This window comes from Eupeodes corollae, chromosome 1, assembly GCF_945859685.1.
Source record: "Eupeodes corollae chromosome 1, idEupCoro1.1, whole genome shotgun sequence".
In the NCBI taxonomy this organism is placed as follows: domain Eukaryota; kingdom Metazoa; phylum Arthropoda; class Insecta; order Diptera; family Syrphidae; genus Eupeodes; species Eupeodes corollae.
The window spans coordinates 123,174,476-123,200,955 of record NC_079147.1 but is presented as its reverse complement, the minus strand read 5'-3'; the positions used below and the strand labels follow the sequence as shown (position 1 = coordinate 123,200,955).

Here is a 26,480-nt window from a genome sequence, read left to right as displayed (position 1 = left end):
CGATGGCTCTCGGATATTGGGCCTGTCACTGCAGATGGCCTCTTTTTATTTTGATCCGCTCCTGTGTTTTTGGGAGCGGGCTTGGCTTGTGGCTGTTTTTGCTTCTGTAGTTGTTGTTGCTGTTGTTGTATTATTTCCTGCTTGTTTTTGGGCAGCGTCTTGCTTTCGGCGCGCCTCTTGTTTCATCTTAGCTGACTGAGGAGGGGCTCAATTTCCTCCTTAAGCTTATTTAGGCTTTGCTCAAACTGGCTGGCTGATGGCTGCCTGTTTGTCTTGCAGGGCCTGCACCAGTTTTCTTTCATCTTGGAGGTCCGCCTCTACCTGCAAAGCCTTGTTTGTCTACGGGACTGGCTGTGGCTCCGATAGGATTAAATCCCTATTCGGAGACCTGAAGAGCCCCTCTCCACCTTCGGACATGTACTCTGTTTTCTCAGACTTAGCGTAGTCTGAGAACTCACTCTCGGTGGTAATTCCTCCCTTACCCCGGTCCATGTCTTTACGCATATCCCGCCGCTTAGCGGAGTTGGCTCTCCCCACTTTATTTGGGCTATGCTTCTTGAGCCTCTTCTTTTGGTTCGTTGTTGCTACTGTCGCATGGTCAGATGTTGTTGCTGTTGCTTGTGATACTGTTACTGGCACCACCGTAACATCGCCTGATTTATTGGCAGAGGTATCTTATACCTCAGCTTTCTTCTCCTTTACCATTTGCTTTTCTTCCCAATAGATGAAATCAATAATTTCTCGATTGTGAAAAAAAGCAATAATATTTCGCGTTGACTCGAACCCACGACCCTTCACTTTGCCCCAGACGCCACTTCCACTGGGCTACCGATGAGTTATATCAAGCTGTGGCAACTTGCCAACTTTATATTTAACTAACACACTTGGACTTGTTTTAGTTGAAAATAAAATAAAAATATCACTACTTCACTGGTTGGAAGTCAAATAACGATTGACAGTCCAACGCACTAACTATCATGCCACGGGTACTTGCAATAAGGAAATTAATTATGTATAAAACAATTCAAAAAAAGAAACTCAAATGATAAATAGTATAATATAGAATGTAAGTATAAAAAATGTAATAAAAACAATTTAAGTAATAAAATAAAAAAGATGTTAAGTGCCCGCAATCTTACAACACTTGTTTTCTTCAGTAGTTTTAAAGTTACTTAGTTTTGAAATAAAACTTTTAACAAATCACCTATATAATATTCAACTAGCTCTTGATCTTAATGAATTTACTTTCCAAATGAAATTCCTTGAATTGCTGAAAGAGGCGCGAAATGCAATCAAATCAAATACCAAAGAAAAAATAGAAAACACAGAAACCAATACATCTGCACATTCACACAAATTTCATATATCAATCAACAAGCAACCTTGTCTATTCTTCTAGCCGGACAACTAACAATCTAACATTCACAAAAAAATAAACAAAAAGCTATCCAACATTATCACCCCCTTTCTTCTTTTACACACCAAAATGCGCACAAAAAAACAATATGCATCCCAGTAGGAAATTTGCTCACCAATGAAAATTTTGTGTGAAATCATCAAGGAAATCAGCTACTCGAATCATTGAGGAATAGCATGCAATGAAATCCTTACTGAAAGGCATTGCGTTTTTCCTATGATTATACAATCCACCCTATCTTTTTCCTTGTAAAATATTTCATTCACGATATGAAGCACGAGATGGGTGTTTTGTGTTTGTTTATATTTGCCTTTTTCTTCTCTACCTGCCACTGAATAATACGGAGATTGGCTTCAGTTTAAGAATTTCAATGCTCGGGTTTTTTACATACAATAAAAAATTGCCGTTCCCGTTCGTCAGCCTGGTTTGCTTCGAGAAACAAAGTTATTTCCAACAACAACGACCGACGGTGATGGCGACGCATGGTTGAAGGATTGCAATGTTCGGGTTTTTTACATATCATAAAACTTCGATTCGCGATCTTCAGCCTGGTTTGCTGAGAAACAAAGTTATTTCCAACAACAACGCACAGTGTTCGGGGTAAGTGATTTGTTTTGAAAGCATTGTTGTTTTTTCGAGAAACTGTTTTTCAGTTGAATTCCATTGTTCATAGTGTCAACAAGTGAGTAAAGCTTAAAATTATTAAAAAGAGTTTAGAAAATAAATTATAAGCGTAAAAAAGTGAATATTTAGGTAAATTGGGAGGTAATTGTGGACAAGGAAAATATTCAGGTAATTTTATTTAAATTACAAATCCCTTTCTACAATTATCTAGTCCTATTTTTTTGCTCTTTTTCTAAAGGCTTCCGGATCTAAACAGTTGGCAATGGACTCCATTGAATTTTCACCCACAAAGCAGCCAAGGCGGATTTTTAAGAAAACGGTAATTATAACTATTATTATTTTATTAAATTAAATTTCTATATATCTGCTTTACATTTTGTATAGAATCAACAAGATATGATAGACGAAATGAGAGCGGACATTAAACGTTTGTGTGTCACCATTGAGCAGCTAAAAAATGGGATTTGCACATTGGCAGCATTTTTTTCAATAAAATCATAAAAATTTACATGACTGTTTTTTTTTAAATATTTGTATCCAAAGATTTAGGTATGAGTAAAAAATAATTCGATAATAAAAACATGATTGACTTCATTTATGCACATTCACGAAATTTTTCACCAGGTCAATTTGCATTAGTGAATGGGTTACATTGGCTTCCCTAACTATTGACCACTGGTCAATATTCAATTATGAAAAAGGCGTTCAATTTTGCAAAGTGAATTCCTTGGTGAACATTCATCACATTTTTCACCAATGTAAAGTACACAAGTATATCAGCAACTCCACTAACCCAGTGATTTCCCCGGTGTGAATTCGCGGTATTTTTCAGCAACTACAATTCACTTTGGAATACACCAAACGCCCATCCAATCCCCATGTTAATTTCACTGATGTTTTCACCATGTTTTCATGAGGTGTAGCTTCCATTCACCAAGGAATAAGTTGGTGATTCACCGATGAATTTTTTGAAATTTCCTACTGGGCATAAGACATAACCTACACCAACTCACCAATGACAAAAGAGAAGAGAAAATTTTTTAAAAAGAAAAAAAAATATGAAAGGCAAAAAGCGCTTTATTTTTAAAAGCTCCCTGTCTGTTAAGGGAAAAATTGTTCATTTTTTCCTGCAGGGATGAGACATCTGTATAAATTTATTATCCGCGCTTTTTCTTTATATATTTTTTTATCGCCTCTCTTAGGTTCCACAATAAATTTTAATATAGGCAGCGTCTTTAGGAAATACGATCTATCACGAATAGAATAGATGGCAGTTGTATCACGAATATATAAAATACTACAATCCTGGCTACCGTATTGAGACTTGGGCCGGCAATTCACGATAATATAACTGCGCAAATTGTGATTGTTCTTGTTGTAAATGTGTGAAAATCAAAGCGATTTTAGTATTTGCTCAGGTTCGTCAACTTGTGCAGATATTTTGCGACGTAAATGTGAAAATCTGTACAACCGTTTATTTGAAAAAAAAAATATATATCTAGAATATACAATGATTTTGCGGACTTTCTTAAAAATAATAATGATTGAAAAACAAATTAAACTTCTTACCTAAGCAGGGAATATCTGGATCTTTAAAAAGTAGAGTCTTGATTATAGTAACAGGATTATAAAAAATCAAGGATACCACCGTTTAGTTAAAAACAAATATATGAGATATATAAGCTCAAAAAAGTAAAAAATCGGGTGCTGGAGCGGCTAGTATTTATGAACCATCGTCGTTATGGTATTATTAACCCTTTGCGCAAGAAGAAGACTTTTTCGTCATTTCCCACAAGTTGCAACAAGTTAGGTCACTTTCATATTAAGGGTGCGATATATTACAACGCCAACCACCTCGCAATCAGTTCCCTTATCATGCGTACTCTCATCTTCAACATCTTCACTTTCATCATCAACAATTCCATTACTAACGCACAATGGTAGTGAAGAGCTTTCCTATCCGGCTTTTCATTGTTCTCAGCTCTCGTCATCACTGCCACTGTCTGCATTGTCATCGCCATCAATGTTACCATCATCGTAATCATCAATGCTCACAATGCCTAAATTCAACATTGTCACACTCTCATAATACTTCACAAACTATGCATAGTCAACATTTAACAACACCGCCAGCATTTAAATCTCTGTTATCTGATGCAAAAATAATACAGAGAAGTTTCAAGGTTACTATCAGAACGTTGGAGGAATGAGAACAAATATGCGTCAAACATTTAATCATCATCTTCTGAACAGTACGATTTCTTAGCATTTACTGAGACTTGGCTTATTGAAAATCACCACAATTCAGAAATGTTTACTCCTCACATTACTCAGTATTTCGAAAGGACAGATATTCTCTCACAACAATGTTATTAACTTTTTTAAAACCAAACCAAGATCGAATTAAATGTAACAGACGCGATCGAATGTCAAAATTTATCAGAATACTAAAACAATTTCTTAAACTAACTGAAAGAGGTTATTGATCTATACGTGCCTAAAATTAAATATTTCAACACATCTTAACCACCTTGATATAAAAGACACCTTTTTAATTTAAATAATAAAAAAATAAAGCATACAAACTTTCACGAAAATTTCCATGTAATTCCAATCTGCGTACAAATTACTTAAGTTTGGAGAAGAATTTTAATGTTCTTAATAAATTCCTATATAAGAATTATATCAATGAAATTGAATCTGAACTTAAATCCAATAGCAAATATTTCTGGACCTTGTTACCTAGTCCTAGAATTTCAAACTAACCGAAACCGGGAATCCCTCAAATATGCAACAAAAAGAAGGCAAACCTTACTATCAGATAATAAAGGGTAAGGTGGAACTGTTGGCTAAGAATCTTAGGTTGAGTAGAGTTTCCTGGATGCAACATTTCCATTTTACAAGAAGAGACCAATCCGCGTTAGATTCAGAAGCGTGAGATGGGGACTGGGATTCGTGTGTTGGTGAGTTAGAGAACCATCAACTGGATGAAGCTTTGCTGGATTCTCTAGAATAAGAAAAGGGGTAGTCCGCAAGTTAGCTAGGAAGACTAGACTCTTTTAATAAACGGAAAAAATAGGAAAAGCATCCGCAAATAAAGTTCGCAGTCAAAATTAAATTTCAAAATATAAGTTTAAATACTCAATTTATTTCGGTTAAATAAAGCGTTAGTTTTATTTTAAGGGACATTTTTTTTAATTCCATTTGGTGTTCCTTTAAATAAAAAGGGAAGTATCAAACAATTAAATTTCAAAATATAAGTTTAAATACTCAATTTATTTCGGTTAAATAAAGCGTTAGTTTTATTTTAAGGGACATTTTTTTTAATTCCATTTGGTGTTCCTTTAAATAAAAAGGGAAGTATCAAACAAATAAGGTAAAATTTTGACATAATTTACATATATGAATATGTATAAATAAAATAAAATTAGGTGGTGCAAGAGTCTATGAAGAACCAGGGCCTAGTGACTTACAACTATCAACCATTCTGGCGTGCGAGTAATGTTGTCAGAGATGGAAATGACCTACAGTTTATATGCCGAATCCGAACGGTTAATTTGAGAAAGCACTTTTTCATGACAAGAATTACTCTTGGAGGTTTTGTCAATTTCTCGCAAGAGGCAGTACCCCTGAAAAAAGATTGGTGACACAGGCAGGGATTGAACCCAAGAAGCTGTAGAAGCGCGGTAGGCTAGTGTGCCTAGGCGCCGAAAATACAGAAATTGACCAACATTTACGACAGATGGTTGAAACAATAAAACGAACGATGGAACGGACAATACCAAAGTACAAAGAACGGGACCAAATGGACGTTTACAGAAACACGACTATTGACGCACTACGTAGTCTCAAGAGTGGCTTACTGACAACGTCTTAAAAACTCGTACAGACTTACAGACTCACACGACTTGGAGGTTAGGACACTGAAGTCGTCAATAAAAAATGTCAATCTGTTGAGAGAAGGAGAACTACAGGTTATCAATTAACAAGTAAAAAGAGAAAATTCTCATGAGTTAATAGTACTGTCGGACAAAACAGCTTAATTTATACGCATATTTTGTATCGCTGTCTATAAAAGTCCAAGAGTGTGTGCGGAATACGATCGGCTGCATTGAAACCGACAAATTTATTCAGAAATCAAAGTGTGCTTAGTAAACAAAACAAAATTAATTAAATTTCACGAGTGGCACGCGTCCTTTTTTGTCTGTACATTAACTCCATTAGTTCATATTTGTTTTGTTCTCTCTCTTTGAAATAATGTCTGGTGTTAAGACTCGCGCATCTGATAAAGAGAATTCAAAAGCTTTCACCCCTGCAACCTCCAAAAAATAGAGAAAACAAAAAAAAACTACTCCCATTACTAAAATATCCCCTCGCGCAATAGTAAAACAAAATCTAATCAAATTAAAATCAACTCCGAACACAACCGCTTCCATCAAGACCTTATCAACAATCCAACAACCTCCGCCAACATCACTCACACTGCTGCCATTGATACCACACCGCCCTCCACTAAAGGGAGCGAATCTATGTCACCTACGTTTTCAATCTCCCGATCTGAAATGGACGCTCGGATAAAAGACCAATCAATCGATATCGTCAATAGATTGTCACAAGAGATCAAAGAGCTACGTTTGGATTTTGTCCTACGTTTTGAACAAATTGAAAAAACCGTGACCACCTTCATGAAAAACACAAATGAGACGATAAAATCCCTTACAGAGCGAATTGCCAGAATCGCATCCCATCACTCAGATGGTGTAAATGAACTAAAGGATGACTTAGCTGATCTAAAACAACGATGTAACTTGTCTGACCGAAAGGAGGTTGCATCCGATGCTGTTCTTCTCGGTATACCTCAACTGCCGAATGAAGACTTTCAATCTGTCTTAAACCGCATCTGCCATGCAGTTGAATGTGTACCTCACATTATAATAGCTCTTTCCAACTGCAACTTAAAAATGATAACACCCACGACGATCCGATCATACTAAAATTTAGTTCGCCACACAAAAGGAACTTGGTACTAAAATCTGTTGCTCTCTTTCACAAAACACACAAAAGAGCACTGACGACACGGGAATAAATGTACAAGGAAAAAAAGCGAATAAGGTTTACCTGCATGCAAGATTAACATCTAAAAACCTCCAGCAAGCAATGCGTCTCAAACACTGCGGCGCTCTTAGTAAAGTGTATACGCGCCCCGGCTCTGTTTATGTTAAAGAGAGCGAAGAAGGAGAGACAATACACATCAACAACGATACAATATTGAAAACCGTACTCGCTGCCTCTGCTGTGACAGGCAATCAAGAGGAAGAAGGATTTCACCAGCATTCAACATGATGAACAACTTTTTATTGTATGAAATATTATTACGTGTACTACTACTATTATTATTATTACCTTGCACTATTTCTATTTTTCCTCTTATTATGTTCTATCTTATTTTCCCTTTTCACCAATATTTATTTATTATTGCTATCATATGAAAATCTTTTTGTAAAAGTTGTTGCTTTGTTCCCCATCATATTATATGTATGTTACTTAGATCTCGCCTTATAACCATTCGTTTCATAGAGTTGAGTGAACGTATGGTGAGATTCATAGGATACACCAGTGATGTTATATTGCGAACTATGTTAAAATTTTTGAGTTGTCGACGTGACGGTTTCAAAGTTGCTCATATCAATAATCAGAGTTTGATGAATTCAGATTACTTTTTGAAGAATCGCAGATCGACGCGAACTGTGTTTTCGAAACTTTGTTCTCTGCATCTGTGAAAGATGCAACATACTCTCTTAGCGGATATAGGATTTTCCGGTCTGATAGGTGCAACCGCGGAGGAGGTGTTGCTATATATGTCAGGGAAAACCTTACCTATAAGAAGTTATACTATTCGTTACCCGGCTCTTCTTGCTAGTATTTGTTTTTGGAGGTTAAAGGCAGTTAGGGTAATCTTCTCTTGGGAAATATCTATAGACCTAATAGGTATATCTATTTGGAACAAATCTATAGTTATAGAAGAAATTACTGTCATCTCTTCAAACATTATCGCATGCGGTGACTTTAACTGCGACCATTTAACTGACAAAAGGTTAATTGAGAACATGAGATCCTTCGACTTGCACTCAGTCAACGTTACTCAACCAACCCATTTTTCTCAGTCATCTTGTACGCTATTAGATCAATACTATGTGAGTGAAATCGATCGAGTACTGTTATATGATCAGCTCGAAACTCCAGTTTTTTCTAGACATGATCTTATTTTTTTGACCTATGATTTAAATTCAAGTGTAAACCAAGTAATTTCTAGAATTCAGTTTAGAGATTTTAAGAATATCAATAAAACACATCTTGAAAATGATATAAACATGATATCATGGAATGACATTTTCCTAATGCCTTCACCAGATGACCAAGTCGAGTTTTTAAACACAAATCGTAGTATTTTATTTAATCAACACGTTCCATTGAAAACACAAACTAGGATTTGCGAAAATAAACAATGGTTTGCTAGTAGGATTAAAGACCTAATAAATCGGCGTGATCTAGCATACCGACGCTGGAAAAGTTTCCGTATTAAAGAGCTCAGTAAGTTGCACAAAACACTACGAAATAAAGTAGTTCAAGACGTTAGACGCGCAAAATTATAATTCTACTCTAAGCGTCTAGATTAAAGGTCGATGGTCGTAAACTATGCAACAACCTCCACCAGGAATAGGTAAACAAAGAAATAATTTTCCAGCTGCAATGAATATAAATGAGCTAAACAGTAAATTTGCTCCTACACCATTAGTAACTCCAAAAGATCATGTTTCTCTCAATACCATACCACCAACTTCTACAGACACTTTGTTCAGTTTCGATTGCGTGACCGCCTTAGACATAGTTGAAAGTTGCATAAGTATAAAGTCCTATGCCACTGGTGCTGATGATTTGAATCCAATTTTTATTTAAGCTATTCTTCCACTGCTTCTACTTTACTTTACACATATAAAAAATACAATCCTTACCACTGGCATTTTCCCGCATCAATGGAAAAAAGCCAAAATAATTCCTATTCCCAAAAACTCGCTATGTAATGAATTTAGACCGATTTCAATACTTCCTTTTCTATCTATAGTATGTGAAAGGATAATGCAAAAACAATTAAGCAGCTTCATCAGTCGCAACAACCTTTTAGTCGATGTTTAATTGGTTTTTCGTTCACAACATAGCTGTATTACGGCACTAACTAAAATAATCGCGAAGACATAGGGACTATACTCGATTGACACAGTAACTTTTTTAGTCCTACTAGACTTTTCAAAAGCATTCGACATGGTGAATCACTCGATACTTCTGAATAAATTGCGTCACAAATTCAACCTATCTTTAAATAAATAAATAAATTGGGTGGCGCAACAGTCTGTTGTGAACCAGCCCTAGTCACTTACAACTCTCAACCATTCCTATGTGCGAGTAATGTTGTCAGGAATGGAAGGGACCTACAATTTTGGGCCGAATCCGAACGGCTAATTTGAGAAAGCACTTTTTCATGACAAGAATTACTCTTGAAGGATTTGTCAATTCCTCGCAAGAGGCAGTACCCGCGAAAATTATTTTTTTTTAAAATTAAGATGGCACAGGCAGGGATTGAACCCGAGACCCCTTGCATGACAGTCCGACGCACTTTTTTTTTTTTAATTCATTTTTATTAATTCATTCTTAAACCTATCTCAAAGCTAGACAAAAATTCATAAAACTAGCCTAGTTATCCATAACTTACAACTAACTTAATGGTCCCATACGGACACTCTAATTTAAACTATGACTTAAGATCTATTTTATTTCAATTTAAATTTTATTTATTTTGTATTTATTAGAAAATTATGAGAAAAAACTAATATCAAGGTCCTTTTTTATTTTTACTTAAAATAAGGTCCTTAATATAAAACTTAAAGCTAACTTTAAATGTATCAAAACATGATGACATTCAAATTTACAAAAGCTGTCCTTTGGGTTTAATTGAAGACTGCGTTTTCACCCTGAATCAAGAACTAGAAAAGATATCTTAATGGGCGTCTTGCAATGGGTTGATTCTCAACGCAAGCAAATGCCTGGTTATATCAAGAAAAGAAAAGAAAAGAAAAGAAAAGAAAAAAGTATTAAAATCTTCTTTTCAAAGCAAAGCAACTTACTTAACTTAGCTTATCTTCTCTTCTTAACTTTAACTATCTCTTTCTCCTTTTTTTTCTTTTAATTCTATTATTTCTTTGTTTTCAAGTAAAATAATATTTTTTCGATAAATTTAGTTTTTTCTTTAATTTTATTTTATATTATTTGCTTTTGTATTTTGAATTGTTAAGTTAAGTCATAGGCTCTCACAAATTTATAAGATATCAGTTATCTTACTGTGTAAGCTTTACAAATAAATAAACTGAAACTAAAGTACTAAAGTACCGCAAGATCTGGTCAGTTAATAATAAAATAAATAATGTAAATGAATATGTATGTATTTAGATATACAGGCTTTTATTCTTTGATTTAAAAAGGAACATAATCAGATTGTTGGCTAAGATCCCTTTGCAGTCTCTCAAGTTCTCTTTTGTTTAATTTCCAATTCTATAAGTCGTATTTTTTTGTTTTATTTTCTTAGCTCATCGGCTATTTTCCTGAGCTCTTTAGTTTGATTTTGCAAGTGTTCATCGTGGTTCAGTTGTAGTTTCAGCATTTTGGCTTGGTATTGTTCCTGCTGCGACACTTGTTTTTCCAGCAATTTCTTGGCTGTTGTTGCAGATGTTTTTGAATAAGATTGTGAAATCGGTGTCGAATCCACGAATGTTTCAAAACACTGCGATTGCTGTGCTTTTGAAAATGGTTGTGTTTGTTGCACCAAAGTTTTTGAAATTGGTGTCGAAGGCACGAATGTTTCACAGTTCCGCGATTGCGGAGTTTCTGAGTATTCTGGTTGTTCATCGCCTTTGACATTTTGACTAGAAGTGCTTTCGTGTCCATTTGTTCGGGACGATTTTCCTCCTAGCACCCTTATGAAGACACATCAATCCCAGTCCCATATGCTTTCAAATCTAGAAGCTTTATTCTGTCTTCTTCAAGGGGAGAAAACGTGTATTGAGTATTTGGCCACCACCTGTTCCACGGATGCATTTGGTGTTTTGACGAAGTTTTTTTCTTATGTTGTATTCGAAGTTTTTTTTCTTATGTTGTATTTGAAATCCTTCCATACCTTAAAAAAATCATGGCATGATAAGGTTAAAAGAACAAAATGTTTGCATACTTTCTTGCAGCTTTCAACATTTTTTCGAGGGGTCCTTGGCTATTTAAAACTTTTGAAATATTGTCCCATAGTTATCTTGTTTTAGCCGATATTCTCCCGTTGCAATGCCCTTATTTTTTTTCATAAACTCGACGAAAGCCAAAAATTGATGTCGATTTGTTTGCTTGTTTTTATTGTTCCTTGAATAAATTTTAAAATTTCACTACGACGAACCGTGGATAAGCGACTCCTATACAATCGAGACGTCATGGCACAAGGCGGAGCAGAGCTCCTTCGGTTCAATAGGGCTGTGTCCGAACAGGACCGAACTGATAGGGTGAAACAGGAGTATTGGTGGCTTCAATCGGCACTTGATAGTGGTAGTCCGGATGGGGTTTTGAGCCTTGGCTGGCTTACATACTGACTTTATAGTTTTAGGGTTTAGTTTAAAGTAGAATAGGCATGGTGGCACCAAATTAAAATTGGAATAAGAATAATAAACGGACAACAAAATATGAAAAACAAAAAATGTTAGATAGTTAGATTTGCTAATGTGGTTGTCCTAGTTTTAAGTAGTTTATATGTGGAATAGGTATTTTAAGTTTTATTTAAGGACCTAATTTTAAGTAGTCTTTAAGAAAAAATAAAAAAAGATATTGAAATTAGTTTATTTCAAATTTTCTAATCAATACAAAATAAATAAAATTAGTTACAGTAAAATAGATCTTAGGGCCAAGAGGCATTAGTATTAAGTGTTATATTTTAACTTTGTGTCCGTATGGGACCAGTAAGTTAGTTTTAAGTTAGGGTTAATTAGGCTATATTTTCTATAATGTAATTAGATCATACAAAAATTAAAACAAGTTTAAATAATTCGCACAATAAATGATGGTAAAAAAAATTAAATTAATTCAGAAAATCGTCTGCTAAAAATGAACCGGATTTTTGTCACTTAATCTTAAAAAAATTAATATTGTGTACAGAGATGATTAAATTGTCGATTATCGAGACAGGAACATTCTCCCACCCATTCTTCAAAGCAGCAAAAAGAGAGCTGGTTGAAGTGTGCGTTTTCTTTCCAACCCCCTTTTTTAAAACAGCCAACAAGTTCTCAATGGGGTTAAAATCTAAGACACGAATATTTTTTGTAACAAACCACTCTTTTTGCAGCTTTGAAGAATGCTGGGGATCATTATCCTGCTGAAAAACCCAACGCAAAAGCATTTTCTCTTCAGCATATGGCAACATTGTTGACTCCAAAATATCCATTTATTTGAAAAGGGCCATAATTACTGCGATTTAATGTATCGGACCAACGCCTGAACCGGAAAAGCAACCCCAGAACATCACCGAGGCAGCACCGTGCTTAACCGTAGGGAGTGCATTTGCTGGCTTTAAGCGTCTTACTGTCATTCTACCATCGAAGTAAAATAAGTTGAATTTGCTTTCATCACTGAAAAGCATACTTTTCCATTTGCGTATAGTCCAGTTCAGATGATTTTTTTGCAAATTTAACTCTGATTAAATATTTTAATTAAGAAATTGAAAGTCTTTCCGATACACCTATCATATCATGTTTTACCTTTTTTTACGATGTATTTCAGTAAGTAAACGACTCCTTACCGTAGATGGCGCTATAGATAAATTTAGATCCTCACATATGTTTTTCGATGACGGAAAAGGGTCCTTATGACGAAAATTCTTTATGCGCCTATCTGTTTTAGCTATTGTTTTGCGAGGGCGTCCGCCACGATGTTCTGCTTCTACTTATTTTCCGCTTCTAATCTTTTTTATAATGTCATGAACCGTAGAAGTTGGAATTTTCAGCATTTCAGCGATTACATTTTGTGTTGTACCGGGTTGATACTTTTATAACGAATAGCGTTTGTGTGACGTGTTTTAGCCATTTTATTAATCGAATAATTTCTATTAGACAGCTAACAACCAGCTTAGTTTCTTTTAATTAATTATGTTATCCAAATGACAAGAAAACTCGTTACTTAAACATCAAACTAATTATAAAGTATACCAATATGTTTTAGAAATTAACACAAAACACAAATTCAGTTTAATTTTTCTTAGTGGAAATTAAGGAAGGCATTATACTAAAAAACCCCGAAATGTTTCTAGCATCACTGTATATATTTATTTCATTTATCTAAATTTTATTTTTATCATCACTATCACAGTCAACATTGCTGCCGTCGTCGTCGCCACCACCGTCATCATCATCACCACCAACACCACCACCACCCGCCCCTATCAACGCAACAGCCTTTACAACATCCTCCACTCAATGTAAATTAACAATCAAAATTTACAACATCTAAACTAAATTGCTCTCCCTCGCACTCTTATCAGTGTTCTGGTAATTATAATCAGCTATTCGGCTATTACCAAAACGTCGGAGTAATGCGCACGAAAATTCAACAAATGTTCTTGTCTCTGTCATCTATTCGGTATGATTTCGTTGCACTCACCGAAACTTGGTTATCCATTGACTATCTGAGTGCCTGTCTATACGCGTTGTGCCCACAACGTTGTGCTCACAACACTCTATGTGTCTACATGTGTTGTGACTACTCATGACCCGTTTTCCATTTTGTGTTGTGGAACGAAGAACTTGAAACATTTGTGTTCGAGATTTTGAGCGGGTGATAACTACCGACATGCATAGGATTTTGTCTGCTTTTTACAAGATATAGAACTTTATAGATTGAAATGGATACAAATAATGAAATTATTTGTTTAACTGCAATATTCGCAGCGGCAAATGTTTTATTTCTGCTAAATGAAGAAGAGGAAAAAAAAAGAAAAACACAAGGGAATGGTCAAAACATTGGATGCTCCGCAGGAATACACAAAGTTCTTTTAAAAATTTGAAACAACAATCACTATGCTCTTTTTCGTAAAGATCGTTGTTCTCAGACTACTGGTTTGGAAAGAGGTGGAGGTGTGCTACTTGCTGTCTGCTCCACATACGTATGCATCGAAATGAGTTCGCCTTCTTCTGCTTCTTCTTGTCCGTACGACATTGACCAAATTATAGTTAAAATCATGTTTGAAAATAAATACGTATTATTTGTTGTTGTAAGTTATATTCCATCCAGAAGAAGAATAATATCGATTTAAAAAATACTTACAAAATTCGATGTTCTTAACAAATTTCTATATAAAAAATTACATTTTATCGATTGAATCAAACATACAAACTAATGCAAAATGTTTTTGGTCATTTATTAATAGTAAAAAAAATGTCAAATGGTATTCCTAGCAGTATGAACTACTTGGGTTCTACATTTTCGGATCTTTCAAATATTTGTAATTAGTTTGCCCTTTACTTCGAATCAAATTATTCGAAATCTAGTTCAGATCCATTAAGAATAGCCGAATTGTCTAATCATAGTTATAAGGTTGACATAGGACAATAAGAAATTAATATTTTGGAAATCGAAGAAGGTCTTTTGAATTTAAATAACGATTGCAAGCAAGGCCCTGATGAAATTCCACCAATTATTTTGAGGAAATGTGCACTTGCTATATCTAAGCCCCTTTATTTCATTTTCAATGCCTCTCTTGGGAGAGGTGAATTTCTTTCAGTGTGGAAAAAATCATTTCTTTCTCCAATTCATAAAAATGGTCCTAAGCAGGAAGTAAATAATTACCGTCCTATTAGTAAATTATCAAGTATACCGAAACTCTTGGAGAAAATTATATTTGAAAAGTTGACATTTCTCCTTATGGAGCATATTTCACCTTTTCAACATCTTTCTATCTTTTCCAATTTCGGGTGTATTAATAAACGTCAGCCTAACTAAGAACTGCGTTATCTGCATTCATAAAGTCAGATTTTCGATCGAACTAACCTAGTCGAACTGCAGTACCTACCGTTCATAAACGTCAGACTGTCGTCAGCGCCGGGCAGATTGTGCAGCTGAATTTGTTTGACTGCAGAAAGTGCGGGAATTATTAAAATAATCTTTACAACAAGAAGGACGAAGCGGCATTGACTCGAAAAGAATGTAAGTAACGTCAAATATTTGGTTAATTTTTTGATAAAAATAATTTAAAATATTGTTTTTAAGGGGATGATAAAAGTACTGTAGGTTCTGTGTGAACAACTAACCACATAAAACTTTAATAAGAATAAGAATGGAATTCAATGCTGGAAAGAAGAAAAAATACGCCATTTTTCTCTGAAGTTTATGAACTCTGTTTACACACAAATCGGACTAAGTCAAACCATTTTGTTTACTGCAGACTTTCTGCATTGGGAGTGCGTTCAAAAATGCATCAAAAAAGAAATGCGATTATACTAGCGCAGATTTTCTGCGTTTATGAATAGACCCTTCGTTTTAAATAAACTCGAAGAAGGCTACCAAATTGAAGTTATCTATACTGATTTTGCAAAGGCTTTTGATAGAGTTAGTCATACTATTTTGATTAAAAAACTGAAACAATTTAGTTTTCACTCAAATATGTTGAAATGGTTGGAGTCATATCTAAGGGATCGTGTACAATTCGTTTGTATTGATCAAGTACTCTCTAGTCCAATTATTGTTACCTCGGGTGTCCCTTCTTTTTTTAATTTTCATCAACGACCTGGCTGATATCTTCTTAAATTATAGTACACTTTTATTTGCAGATGATTTAAAGTTCTTCAGATGCATACATTCTTTAAATGATTGTATTCTTTATTCTTTTATGATCTCCAAAAGTTAACAGAATGATATACAACTAACCAATTATTCTTGAACGTTAATAAATGTCAATTTTTTTTCTTTTGTCGCAAATTTTCGAAAATTTCTTTTGATTACAAAGTTAATAACTTTGTTCTTGAAAGAGTTTTGAAGAAAAAGTACCTTGGTGTAGTGATTGATTCAAAACTAAACTTTAGCAAGCATATAGAATATATTGTAGCAAAATCCAATTCAATGCTAGGTTTTATTAAACGTAATTCAAAAGACCTCAAGGATCCTTTTATTCTTAAATCTCTATTTAACTCCTATGTTAGATCAAACTTAGAATACTGTTGTGTGATTTGGAGTCCTTACTATAATATTTATTCAAATAGAATTGAAATGATCCAAAAAAATGTACAAGGTTTATAATTCAGAAATTAGGTTGGAACATCGAAATCCCGTCGTACTCGACTAGATTTAAACTTCTTGAAACTCAATCACTTGAAAATAGAAGGAAATGTGACATTTTGTCGCATTATATCAAATGCCCTTTCCTTTTATCGTTGATAGATTTGTATGCTCCCTCGCGTCAAATAAGAGAACGTTGCTAGGGTAAACTATGCTTGTAATGAACTTTTAACTCTCTGTGTAAGAGAAACTAATATCATTTCAAATCATATTGATTTTAATTTTCATATAAACAGATACGCTTTGAAAAATAATATACTTTTGTTCTTATCGAATTAATTAATCAAACCATGATTATAAAATTGTTATTTTAAGCACTTAATGTTATGTATTATTAAGCCTATTTTTTTTTTTGTTATAAATGATTATTTATTTCTTGACCTTTTGTAATATAGTTGAAGCGTTCAGATGAAGAAGGGGTTAAGTGACATTAGTGAAGTTTTGAGATATAAGAGTTCAAAGTTTCTGGTTTTGAACTTTTTTTGGGCTTACAACTGAAACTTTCTAATAAGGAAGAAAAATAAAACACATAACAATCTTTTAAAATATAAGGACTTCATTCAATAAAAATAGCTTTAAGATACATTTTTTTGATAACATTGCTCAAAAAGTGCAGTTAACTCCTTCTTCCACACATTTTTTTTTAAATTTATTTCAAAGGAATAACAAAGGGGTTAAGTGACATTTTTAGTTCTTTTTGTTTGTTTTTTTTTTTTAACTCCGTCACTCTCAAACAAATTTTTTTTATCATAAATTATTTGCATTAAGGTGGTAAATGTGCATTTAACTCCTTCATGCTAAAAATCATTGTCTCTTTTTTATTTCTCTCAGTAGCATGAAGGGGGTATTTAGGTATTTAACTCCTTCATGCAAACAAAAATGTTTTCAATTTGGATTTTTCAGTGCGTAAAGGGGTTAAGTGATTTTAACTCCTTCTTCTACTAATATATTGCACTTTTGTGATGCATTTACCTCCTTTACACCATTTTTTGTAAGGCTATATTGGAAACTAGAGATTGTAGAAAGACGCAAATGACACAGAAATTTAAGTTTTCATTTACCTTCTTCGTTGGTGAAAAAAACCAGAAAAATTCAAAAATGTCACTTACCCCCTTCTTCATTTGAACGCTTCAGTTGTAGATGTTAAGATCTCTAATTGATGTGAATAAATAAATATTTAAATAAATAAATTTTAAACTTTTGTGGCGCAAATAAAATCTGCTCAAAGCCAAAAATCTTTTAATGAAATACGTTTCGGGAAACGTTAAATAAAATGTAATTGACATTTTTATTTGTTGAAGTTAACAGTGAACAATTTCGTAAATCTTATGACCTACGTTAAACTATTCATCGACCCTAGCCTTCCAGCCGCAGTGGCCACTACAGCAGAAGAACGGGTAAGTCGATTTACTTTCAATATATATGTACATATAAATGATTAATAGTGCGTTAAAACGAAAGTGTTCTTAAAAAAGAAAAGAAAAAAGATATACATAACTTCAGATAAAAGAGGAGTTTTTACAAAAAGGGGAGATTTTTACTAGATTGGCGTATGATTCCCACATGCGATTAATTTTGTTTGTTAAAATAAATTAATTTTTTTGTAAAATTTAAATTGGTTTTCAATTTCCAGGATCTACTTTAAATAATCTAACTGACATTTGTAATGCTTTTTCTGAGATTTTTAAAATAATTAATTTAATTTTTTCTGATGAACATTCCTTTAGCTTTATAAACATAGGACACTTAAGTATAACTTTACCAGAAGTACAAAATGCATTAATTGAGAATTAATGAAGACAATAATGTTGGCCTTGATGGAATTCCCCACAATCTTTTAAAAAAGTGTGCTTCCGCTTGTTGTAAAATATTTTAAACAACTCACTTCATCATGGCTTGTTTCTCTCTCAATGAAAAACGTCCTATATAATACCAATTTATAAAAATGGCTCCAACAAATATTTACACAAAGAAATAATATCTCCTTTATAACACAGTTTTTTATCTAGTAGATTCCACATTCGCTAAGGCATTGGACGGGGTGCATCACCATATTCTTTTTAAAAACTTAAATAAATTGGGGTTCATTCCAATATGCTTAAAAACATATTTAACTAATTGTTGCCAGTATGTTTGTACATATTGATTCAAATCTATTAAATCATATAATTGTATCATGAGAAATTCCCCAGGGAAGCCATATAGGTCCGATCTTATTCCTCGTTTTCATTAACGACTTACCTAAAGTACTTTAAAACTCAATGTGTCTCTTGCTTGCAGATGATCTGAAATTTTTTAGACGTATTCAAAGTACAAGCGATTGTGATCTTTTGCAAAATAAAATCAACAGTCTTTCTGATTGGTGTATGATAAATCAATTATATCTGAACATTCGTAAATGTCAATCACTTTCTTTTATTCGCCGACAATTTTCCTTTGAATACAATTATAACATTGGAAATCATACACTTGAAAAAGTAGTTTCTACAAAAAAAGATCTTGGAGTTATTTTTGACCAATAATTAAACTTTTACAAAAATATCAAATTTTTAGTTAACAAAGCGAATTCCATGCTTGGTTTTATTTATTGAAACTCTGTTACATAAGCAATTCGAAAAAGATTCACACGATGTGTTTAATAAATTAAACTGGAACATTGAAATGTCTTCTTACATTATAAGATGTCAACTTATTGGTATTCAGACACTATAGAACCGAAAGGAGATGTATGCTATTACTTTTATTAATCGCATCTTATCTTACCACATAGACTGTCCTTTTTAACTAGCTCTCATAGAACTTCACTTGATTTCGCGAAAACGTTCGTAGAGTGGACAATGCCTTCAACTAACCATTACCTCACTTTCCAAACTAAGTATACCTATGTTTTAAATAAAACTTGTGTTATTCATTAGTCTATTTGAGTATATTGTTAACTCTAATATACATATGTAAATAAATAGAATTCATAAATTGAATTTTTTTTAAAAATTTTTAAACAATCAAAAGCTTTATTTTCAGCAAAAAATAAACGCAATAAAATTGATTCTTATGTCAAGTATTTTTTTCTACTGATCACCTAACTGAAAAATGCCAGCAGAATTTCATTTTTATTACCGACATTCCCATTTTTTACTGGTCCCAAGGCATCAATAAAAAAGTTAAAGATGAATTCAACATCAAAGAGCAGGTTCGGAGGAAATGTTTTAATACCTTTAATTTATTAAGCAAAATTTACTGATAGCTATAAACGCTAATCAGTAAAACATTTCAGATCCCTCCTGTTTCAATTTTTGCGGATGGATTTTATTGATAGCCTTTGCTTACCGGCTTTGTAACCAAAATTTTAAACATGTTACTAAACATGTTACTTATTACTTTGTACTCGATGTCTCGGATTTTTATTTCTGTTGCAGTAAAATAATAAGGCTTTTTTACATTCTATTTGATTGGCGTAAGATAATATGTGCAATTGAATTACCGGTCAAAAGAAAAACAAATATTTACCGAGTGCATGTTAATGAGATATCCTGTTCTGCAAATACAGTCATTTATTCTTTTATATCCATATCTAAGGTCTGTATTATCATTTTTTATAGTTTCTTTATAATAACGCTTGCTCATTTCAAAGTAAACAAATTTTAACTATTAATTTTTTTTTTGAATAAGGTCGTTGGAACAACAAATAAAATGCAATTGCATGCGGAGAATATAGATTCTGGACCACAACCAGATCCAAAAACACTCTTATAAAGATATAAATCAAAAACACTCTATATAAAGATATAAATCCCCGGTAGACATCTTGGTTTGCCTACAAGCTAAACCGGAAATCAACCTCATAAACTTTTTCATAGTGTGCGTGTAATTTCTCCTCTTATTTAATTAAATTTCTCAAAAAACCTCAGGAAGTGTGTCTATGTATGCGTGAAAACACGTCAATTTTTCTCGTTGAATTCGTCCACATTACAAATACAACAATGTAAACAAATGGGTTTTGGAGGGTGATACGTACGAAGGATTTATATCTTTACTAGAGTGTTTTTGATATAAATCCTTAGTAGCCATCTTGGTCTGGCTACAAACTTGATAGAACAGCTGATTCTTAAAATAAATCAAGGTTACTTAACATTTCTCCACAAAATGCGTTTCCTTAAGTTATTGATCTACACCAAAAATACTCCATTACCAAGATCGGAATCTCAGACTGACATTTCGGTTTGCCTACAAGCTAAGTACACACTAAATGTGAGAAAGTGTGCGTGAAATGATGCAAAAACCAAACCTATTCTCACATTATTATAGTCTGCTGGCACATCTAAATGCTTTATTTAGAATGTTTTATGGCCTCGTTCAAAAACTAAACAATCCTAACCAACAGAATCTGAAGTGCTGACGTGGTCTTAAATTCGAAGATTTGTGTAGCTCTTTAATTTCAATCCAAATAAATGTTGTTAATGTATATAAAATAAGATTGACCAAATACATATTTAATGATTTATTAGTGCTGGTTTTTATTTACTTAAATTATTTGCGAACGCAATATGAGCTGGAACTGGTTAAGTATAGATGGAAATGGACATAAGTATAACACAATACTTTGTAAAACGACAAAACAGACAATTTTTTCAGGTGTAGTTGGCTTAGAACATTTTTTTGGCGACGTTAGAAGTTCAGGTGGAAACAATAGGCGGATGCCTTAAAATTTCTTTGTACAGACAATGCTACTTGTGAAGTTCCATTGCCAACTTTAGCTAGTTTAGATTCCTCAATTAAATTAGTACTTTCATCATCAGTTCGATAATTGCACGACCAAATTTTAGTTTTGTTTGTTGCAGGAATATTTCTGAAAATTTCTTTTTGAGGGACTATGTTAGAGTTAGAATTTTGTTTGTAGTTAGATTTTGGAATACAAATTTGAGGGAACCATGTTTTAAAAATAAGTTGCTTTGTGTAAAGCATTTTTAAGGAAAAAATAGGCAATATGGTTAAACACAATACCAACTAAATGAGTGCAATAAATACCTTAAATTTTATTATATTAATTACCTTAAATATTATTGGCTTTCTCAAAAATATTTTTCTAAGCTAACCTCTGCTTTATGTCTGAAAACTATTGTTTATGTATACTTTCTTCTATGTTCTGCATTTAAAAAAAAGTAAGCTACTATAGTATTTATTATATTAAGAAAAACAAAAACATATATGTACGTAAAACTCAACAATTTGTTTTCATTATTAGCAGCATTTTTATTAAACATACCCTTCAAACAATAATAAGTAAACTTGAACTTTGGTAACTTAACATTTTTAAGGAATGAAATGGAATTGAAAAATAGTTGCAAGCTTAAATCATCAAAAACAAACTATAAATATACTTGAATTAATTAAATTGATACAGATTTTAAATACTTGCAAACAAAATTTGAATTCAATAAATTGCGCTCGCACCCTTAACTTGATGGTTCTTCGAACGCATTTTTGATACGATAATCCGAAGTTAGTTATGAAATTTGAACAATTTCGTAGTGATTGCTGTAAATGAGTGAATAAATTATATTTAACTGGTGTTGAACATGCTTTTTTCAAGAAAAAAATTACATTGGTTCGCTATCAACAAAATGACTGCAAAACTAAAACTTAAAACTGAGTTTTTCATCGAAAAAAGTAAAAAGAAAAATATGAAAACAAACTTATTAACCACCCCATTTTGTTTTTGCTTTGCAAAGTGCCGCTAGCCCACGGCATCGTTTTTTTTTTGTTTGTTTTCACATCTATTCATGGACTAATTGTCAAAATTACAAATACAACAATGTAAACAAACGGGTTTGGGAGAGTAAAACGTACGAAAGATTCCGATCTTGGTAAATGGAGTATTTTTGATCTACACATGAATCAAAGAATATAAGATTATGACATGCGCATGTTCTATTTTTCTGACATTTGGTACAATTTATGAAGTGATTGAAAAATATTTGTCGACCAGACAAAAAGAGCGGGAATTTAAAATTGAATTCGGATTTATTAATAAAAAGTGGGTTTTCTTTAAAAAATTAAAATGCGTTGTGCTGTGCATGAGTGCAATAACAATATGAATGATGACAAATTCATGAAAGAAAATGTGTCGTATTTTTCATTTCCAAAAGATACTAGCTTGCTCGTAAGGTGGATTCGTTTTTGTAAAAAGACGGATCTACTCAATACAAAAATGGCAAGAATTTGTAACGAACACTTTGAGTCTGGTGACTTCGAAAGGAACCTCCAATATTAAATGGGAATGTTTTATATTGGACATTAGTTTTGAGTGGTGCTAATCTTTAATTTTAGGATTTTTGAGTCATAGACGCCTAATACTTAAACCTGGTACTGTTTAATTTATATGACTGATATAGCAGATGCATCTGCTATATCAGACAAAAAATGCAAAATGAGATTGATTCGCTGAAGAAAAATCAAGAAAAGCTTCAAGTCAAATTAAAAGAAGTGTCTTTGACAAAAAGTCTATTTGAGATTAAGAACATGGAGAAAAGACTGGCTTCCATTTTCACCTTCGGTCAGATAAGAAAATTAAAAAATGGCTCTAAGCTTACGCATTGGTCGGAAATTGATGTTGCGTGGTCTATAACATTATACTCAGTGAGTGCAAGAGCTTATAGACTTTTGCAAAGAAAAAAAGGTTCCGTAAGAAGGGTATTTTGAAACCGGTTGTGAAAATATTAAAAGTAGCGACACAGTTATATGTCAGCCAAAAAGTTTATGTTCTTAGTTTTGATGAAATAAAGATAAAAAAGCATACTGCTATGACAAAACTACACACACTACTTTGGCTCCTGCGAATTATGTGCAGGTAGCAAAGCTGCGAGGTAAGAATCAAAGGCCACCTGCATATCTAAGTCAATAACAACGAAACACTTTTTATTTCTGAGGTTTTGAACAATTCTATCAATCAGAACTAGTATTGAGTGTTCAGTGGAATGGATTTTCCTGAATCCGAATTGATTATAAGCAATAATATTTCTTTCATCCCAAAAACTGTTAAGGTAATCAGCTAAAACTTTCGAAAAGTTTTACAACATTTGACAATAAAGATATAGAAAGAAAGTCTTTAATTTCATTCACACTTCTCTTCTTTGCTATAGGAATAAGCTTTGATTTTTTCCCATATAATGGGAAAGTATCCATTATTTATGTACTAGTTGAAATTGCAAGACAGTGTTATATCGAGTGTATGAGGCGTTTTCGTAATATACAGTAAGAAATGTTATCTATATCACAGGATTTTTTGCTATTTAACTTCATTCTATAAGCATTTATGTTGTTATTATATTTATATTTGCTTACATACTTAAGGTGACGCTACAGTCCGGGGCGGACCTGGGTCTCAACCAACAAGCGTCTCCAGCCAGCTCAGTCCCTAGCTAGATGTCTCCAGTTCCGCACGCCAAGTTGGTTGAGGTCCTCTCCCACCTGGGTGCGCCACTTGAGTCGCGGTCTTCCTCTACTGCGCCGTCCCTCGGGATTGGATTCGAAGACCTTCCGGGCTGGAGCGTTGATGTCCATCCGCTCTAAATGACCTACCCACCTAAGCCGTTGGATTTTAATTCTGCTAACTAGGTCAGTGTCGTTGTACAGCCCGTACAGTTCGTCGATATATCTTCTCCTCCATTCTCCATCCATGCGTACGAGACCAAAAATCACCCGAAGAATATTTCTCTCGAAACATCCTAAGACGCTCTCATCTTTCTTTGACAGGGTCCAGTCCTCAGCGCCATAAATGAGAACCGGTATGATGAGTGCCTTATTTATGGTGATTTTAGATGCTCAAGAGAAGACTTTACTTCTCAATTGCCTTCTAAGTCCAAAGAAGCAGTGATTTGCAAGAGTTATTCTTCGTTTGATTTCAGCGATGGTGTCGTTGTCTGTATTAATAGCGGTGCCTAGGTAGACAAAGTCCTCAACTACCTCAAAGTTATAGCTGTCCATGGTGACGTTTTGTCCAAGACGTCGTTGTTCAGTGTCCTTTTTTGATGACAGCATATACTTAGTCTTGCCCTCATTGACCACTAAACCCATCTTCTTCGCTTCCGTCGCAATGCTCAAAAACGCATATCCGAGTAATTGGATGGACCTTTGGAAGATTGTGCCTCTAGTGTTGACAGTTGAGTTTTGCACTATTCTTTCCAGAACGAAGTCCAAAGAAGCAGCGATTTGCAAGAGTTATTCTTCGTTTGATTTCAGCGCTGGTGTCGTTGTCTGCATTAATAGCGGTGCCTAGGTAGACAAAGTCCTTAACTACCTCAAAGTTATAGCTGTCCATGGTGACGTTTTGTCCAAGACGTCGTCGTTCATTGTCCTTTTTTGATGACAGCATATACTTGGTCTTGCCCTCATTGACCACTAAACCCATCTTCTTCGCTTCCGTCGCAATGCTCAAAAACGCTCCACTGACATCACGCTTTGATCTTCCAATTATGTCAATATCATCTGCGTATCCGAGTAGTTGGATGGATTTTTGGAAGATTGTGGCTCTAGTGTTGACGGTTGAGTTTTGCACAATTCTTTCCTGAACGATGTTGAAGAAGTCGCATGACAGTGCATCGCCTTGTCTAAAACCTTTTTTGACATCAAATGCATCGGTAAGATCTTTTCCGACCTTGATAGAGCAGCGTGCATTCTCCATCGTCATTCTGCACAAACGGATAAGTTTGACAGGGATGCCAAAACTAGACATTGCTCGGTAGAGCTCTTCCCTATAGATGTTGTCATACGCGGCTTTAAAATCGATAAAGAGATGGTGGGTATCGATTTAAACTCCTGGGTTTTTTCCAAGATCTGCCGTAGTGTGAATATTTGGTCGATAGTGGACTTTCCTGATCTGAAGCCACACTGATAAAGACCAATCAGGTTGTTGACGAATGGCTTCAGACGTTCACATAATACGGCAGAGAGGATCATTTACGCAATGTTAAGGAGACTGATGCCTCTGTAGTTGGCGCAGTTTAGAGGGTCTCCTTTTTTATGTATCGGGCACAATATGCTGAAATTCCACTCATCGGGCATGCTTTTTTCCCACCATATTTTGCAGATGAGTTGGTGCATGCTCCCTACCAAGTCATCGCCTGCTGCTTTGAATAGTTCGGCAGCGATTCCGTCAGCTCCAGCAGCTTTGTTTGACTTAAGTTTAGATATAGCTATCTTCACTTCGTCAAGGTCGGTTATGCGGAATTGTTGATCTGCGTCGCCGAGGTTGAGTGGAAGTGATCTTTCCATATTCTCAGCATCGACTGCGGTTCTACTACGATGTTCCCCTGATCGTCTTTACAGGCTTCGGTTCGTGGCTGGTACCCTTGGGAGGTTTTTTTTACCTTTTGGTAAAATTTACGAACCTCATTCCTGTTGTGACATCCCTCTATCTCCTCGATCGCACGCTTCTCATGCTCTCTTTTTTTCCGTCTAAGAAGCCGGTATTCCTCTCTTCTCTTCTGCTCGTAGAGCTTGCGAGCAGCTCTAGTCCTTTTATGCAGCGCCGTTATGTATGACTCCTCTTTCGCTGCGTGCGCTCGCCGGCATTCGTCGTCAAACCAGGGGTTTCGCTGTGTTGGTCGTGTGAAACCTAGCACTTCAGAGGCGGCATCTCTGATGGCTGCAAGGCAATGGTGGCACTTGTTTTCAATGCTTAATGCAGTAAGCATAGGACTCGTTAAGAGGTTAGAAGAGACTCGATCGGAAAAAGACATGGCAGTCTCTTGCGATTGAAGCTGTCTAACGTTGAATCTTGTCACAGTAATTCCTTGTTTTGGCTTGGATCGGGATATTTGTTGATGTACCTTGGCTACAACAAGGTTGTGGTACGAGTCAATGTTGGCCTCTCGGAATGTTCGGATATCCTGGATATTGGAGAAGTGTCGTGTGTCGATCGCAATGTGGTCAATCTGGTTGACGGTTGATTGATCAGGAGATTTCCATGTCCTCTTGTGGATATTAAGACGCGTGAACTGTGTACTAGCTACCAGAACGTCTCGCCCCGCAGCGA

General features: G+C 34.4%; 1 protein-coding gene and 1 long non-coding RNA gene across 3 annotated transcripts in view; one reads left to right on the top strand and one right to left on the bottom strand.

The window, feature by feature from the left end:
• The window catches only part of LOC129943334 (DNA polymerase epsilon catalytic subunit 1), a 42,537-nt gene extending 22,339 nt beyond the window's left edge, over positions 1-20,198 (bottom strand). The window contains exon 1 of one of the 2 annotated variants that reach the window (XM_056052684.1): positions 19,955-20,198. In XM_056052684.1, coding sequence (XP_055908659.1) covers positions 19,955-20,071 — 117 coding nt within the window. In that variant the 5' untranslated portion in view covers positions 20,072-20,198. The remainder of the gene's footprint in view (positions 1-19,954) is intronic. The other variant, XM_056052683.1, reaches the window with a different exon arrangement.
• Positions 19,346-20,205, top strand: LOC129943336 (uncharacterized). Its single transcript, XR_008781212.1, has 3 exons — positions 19,346-19,637; positions 19,692-20,023; positions 20,117-20,205. It is a non-coding gene; the product is annotated as an uncharacterized LOC129943336 (long non-coding RNA).
• Positions 20,206-26,480: the final 6,275 nt, after the last annotated feature.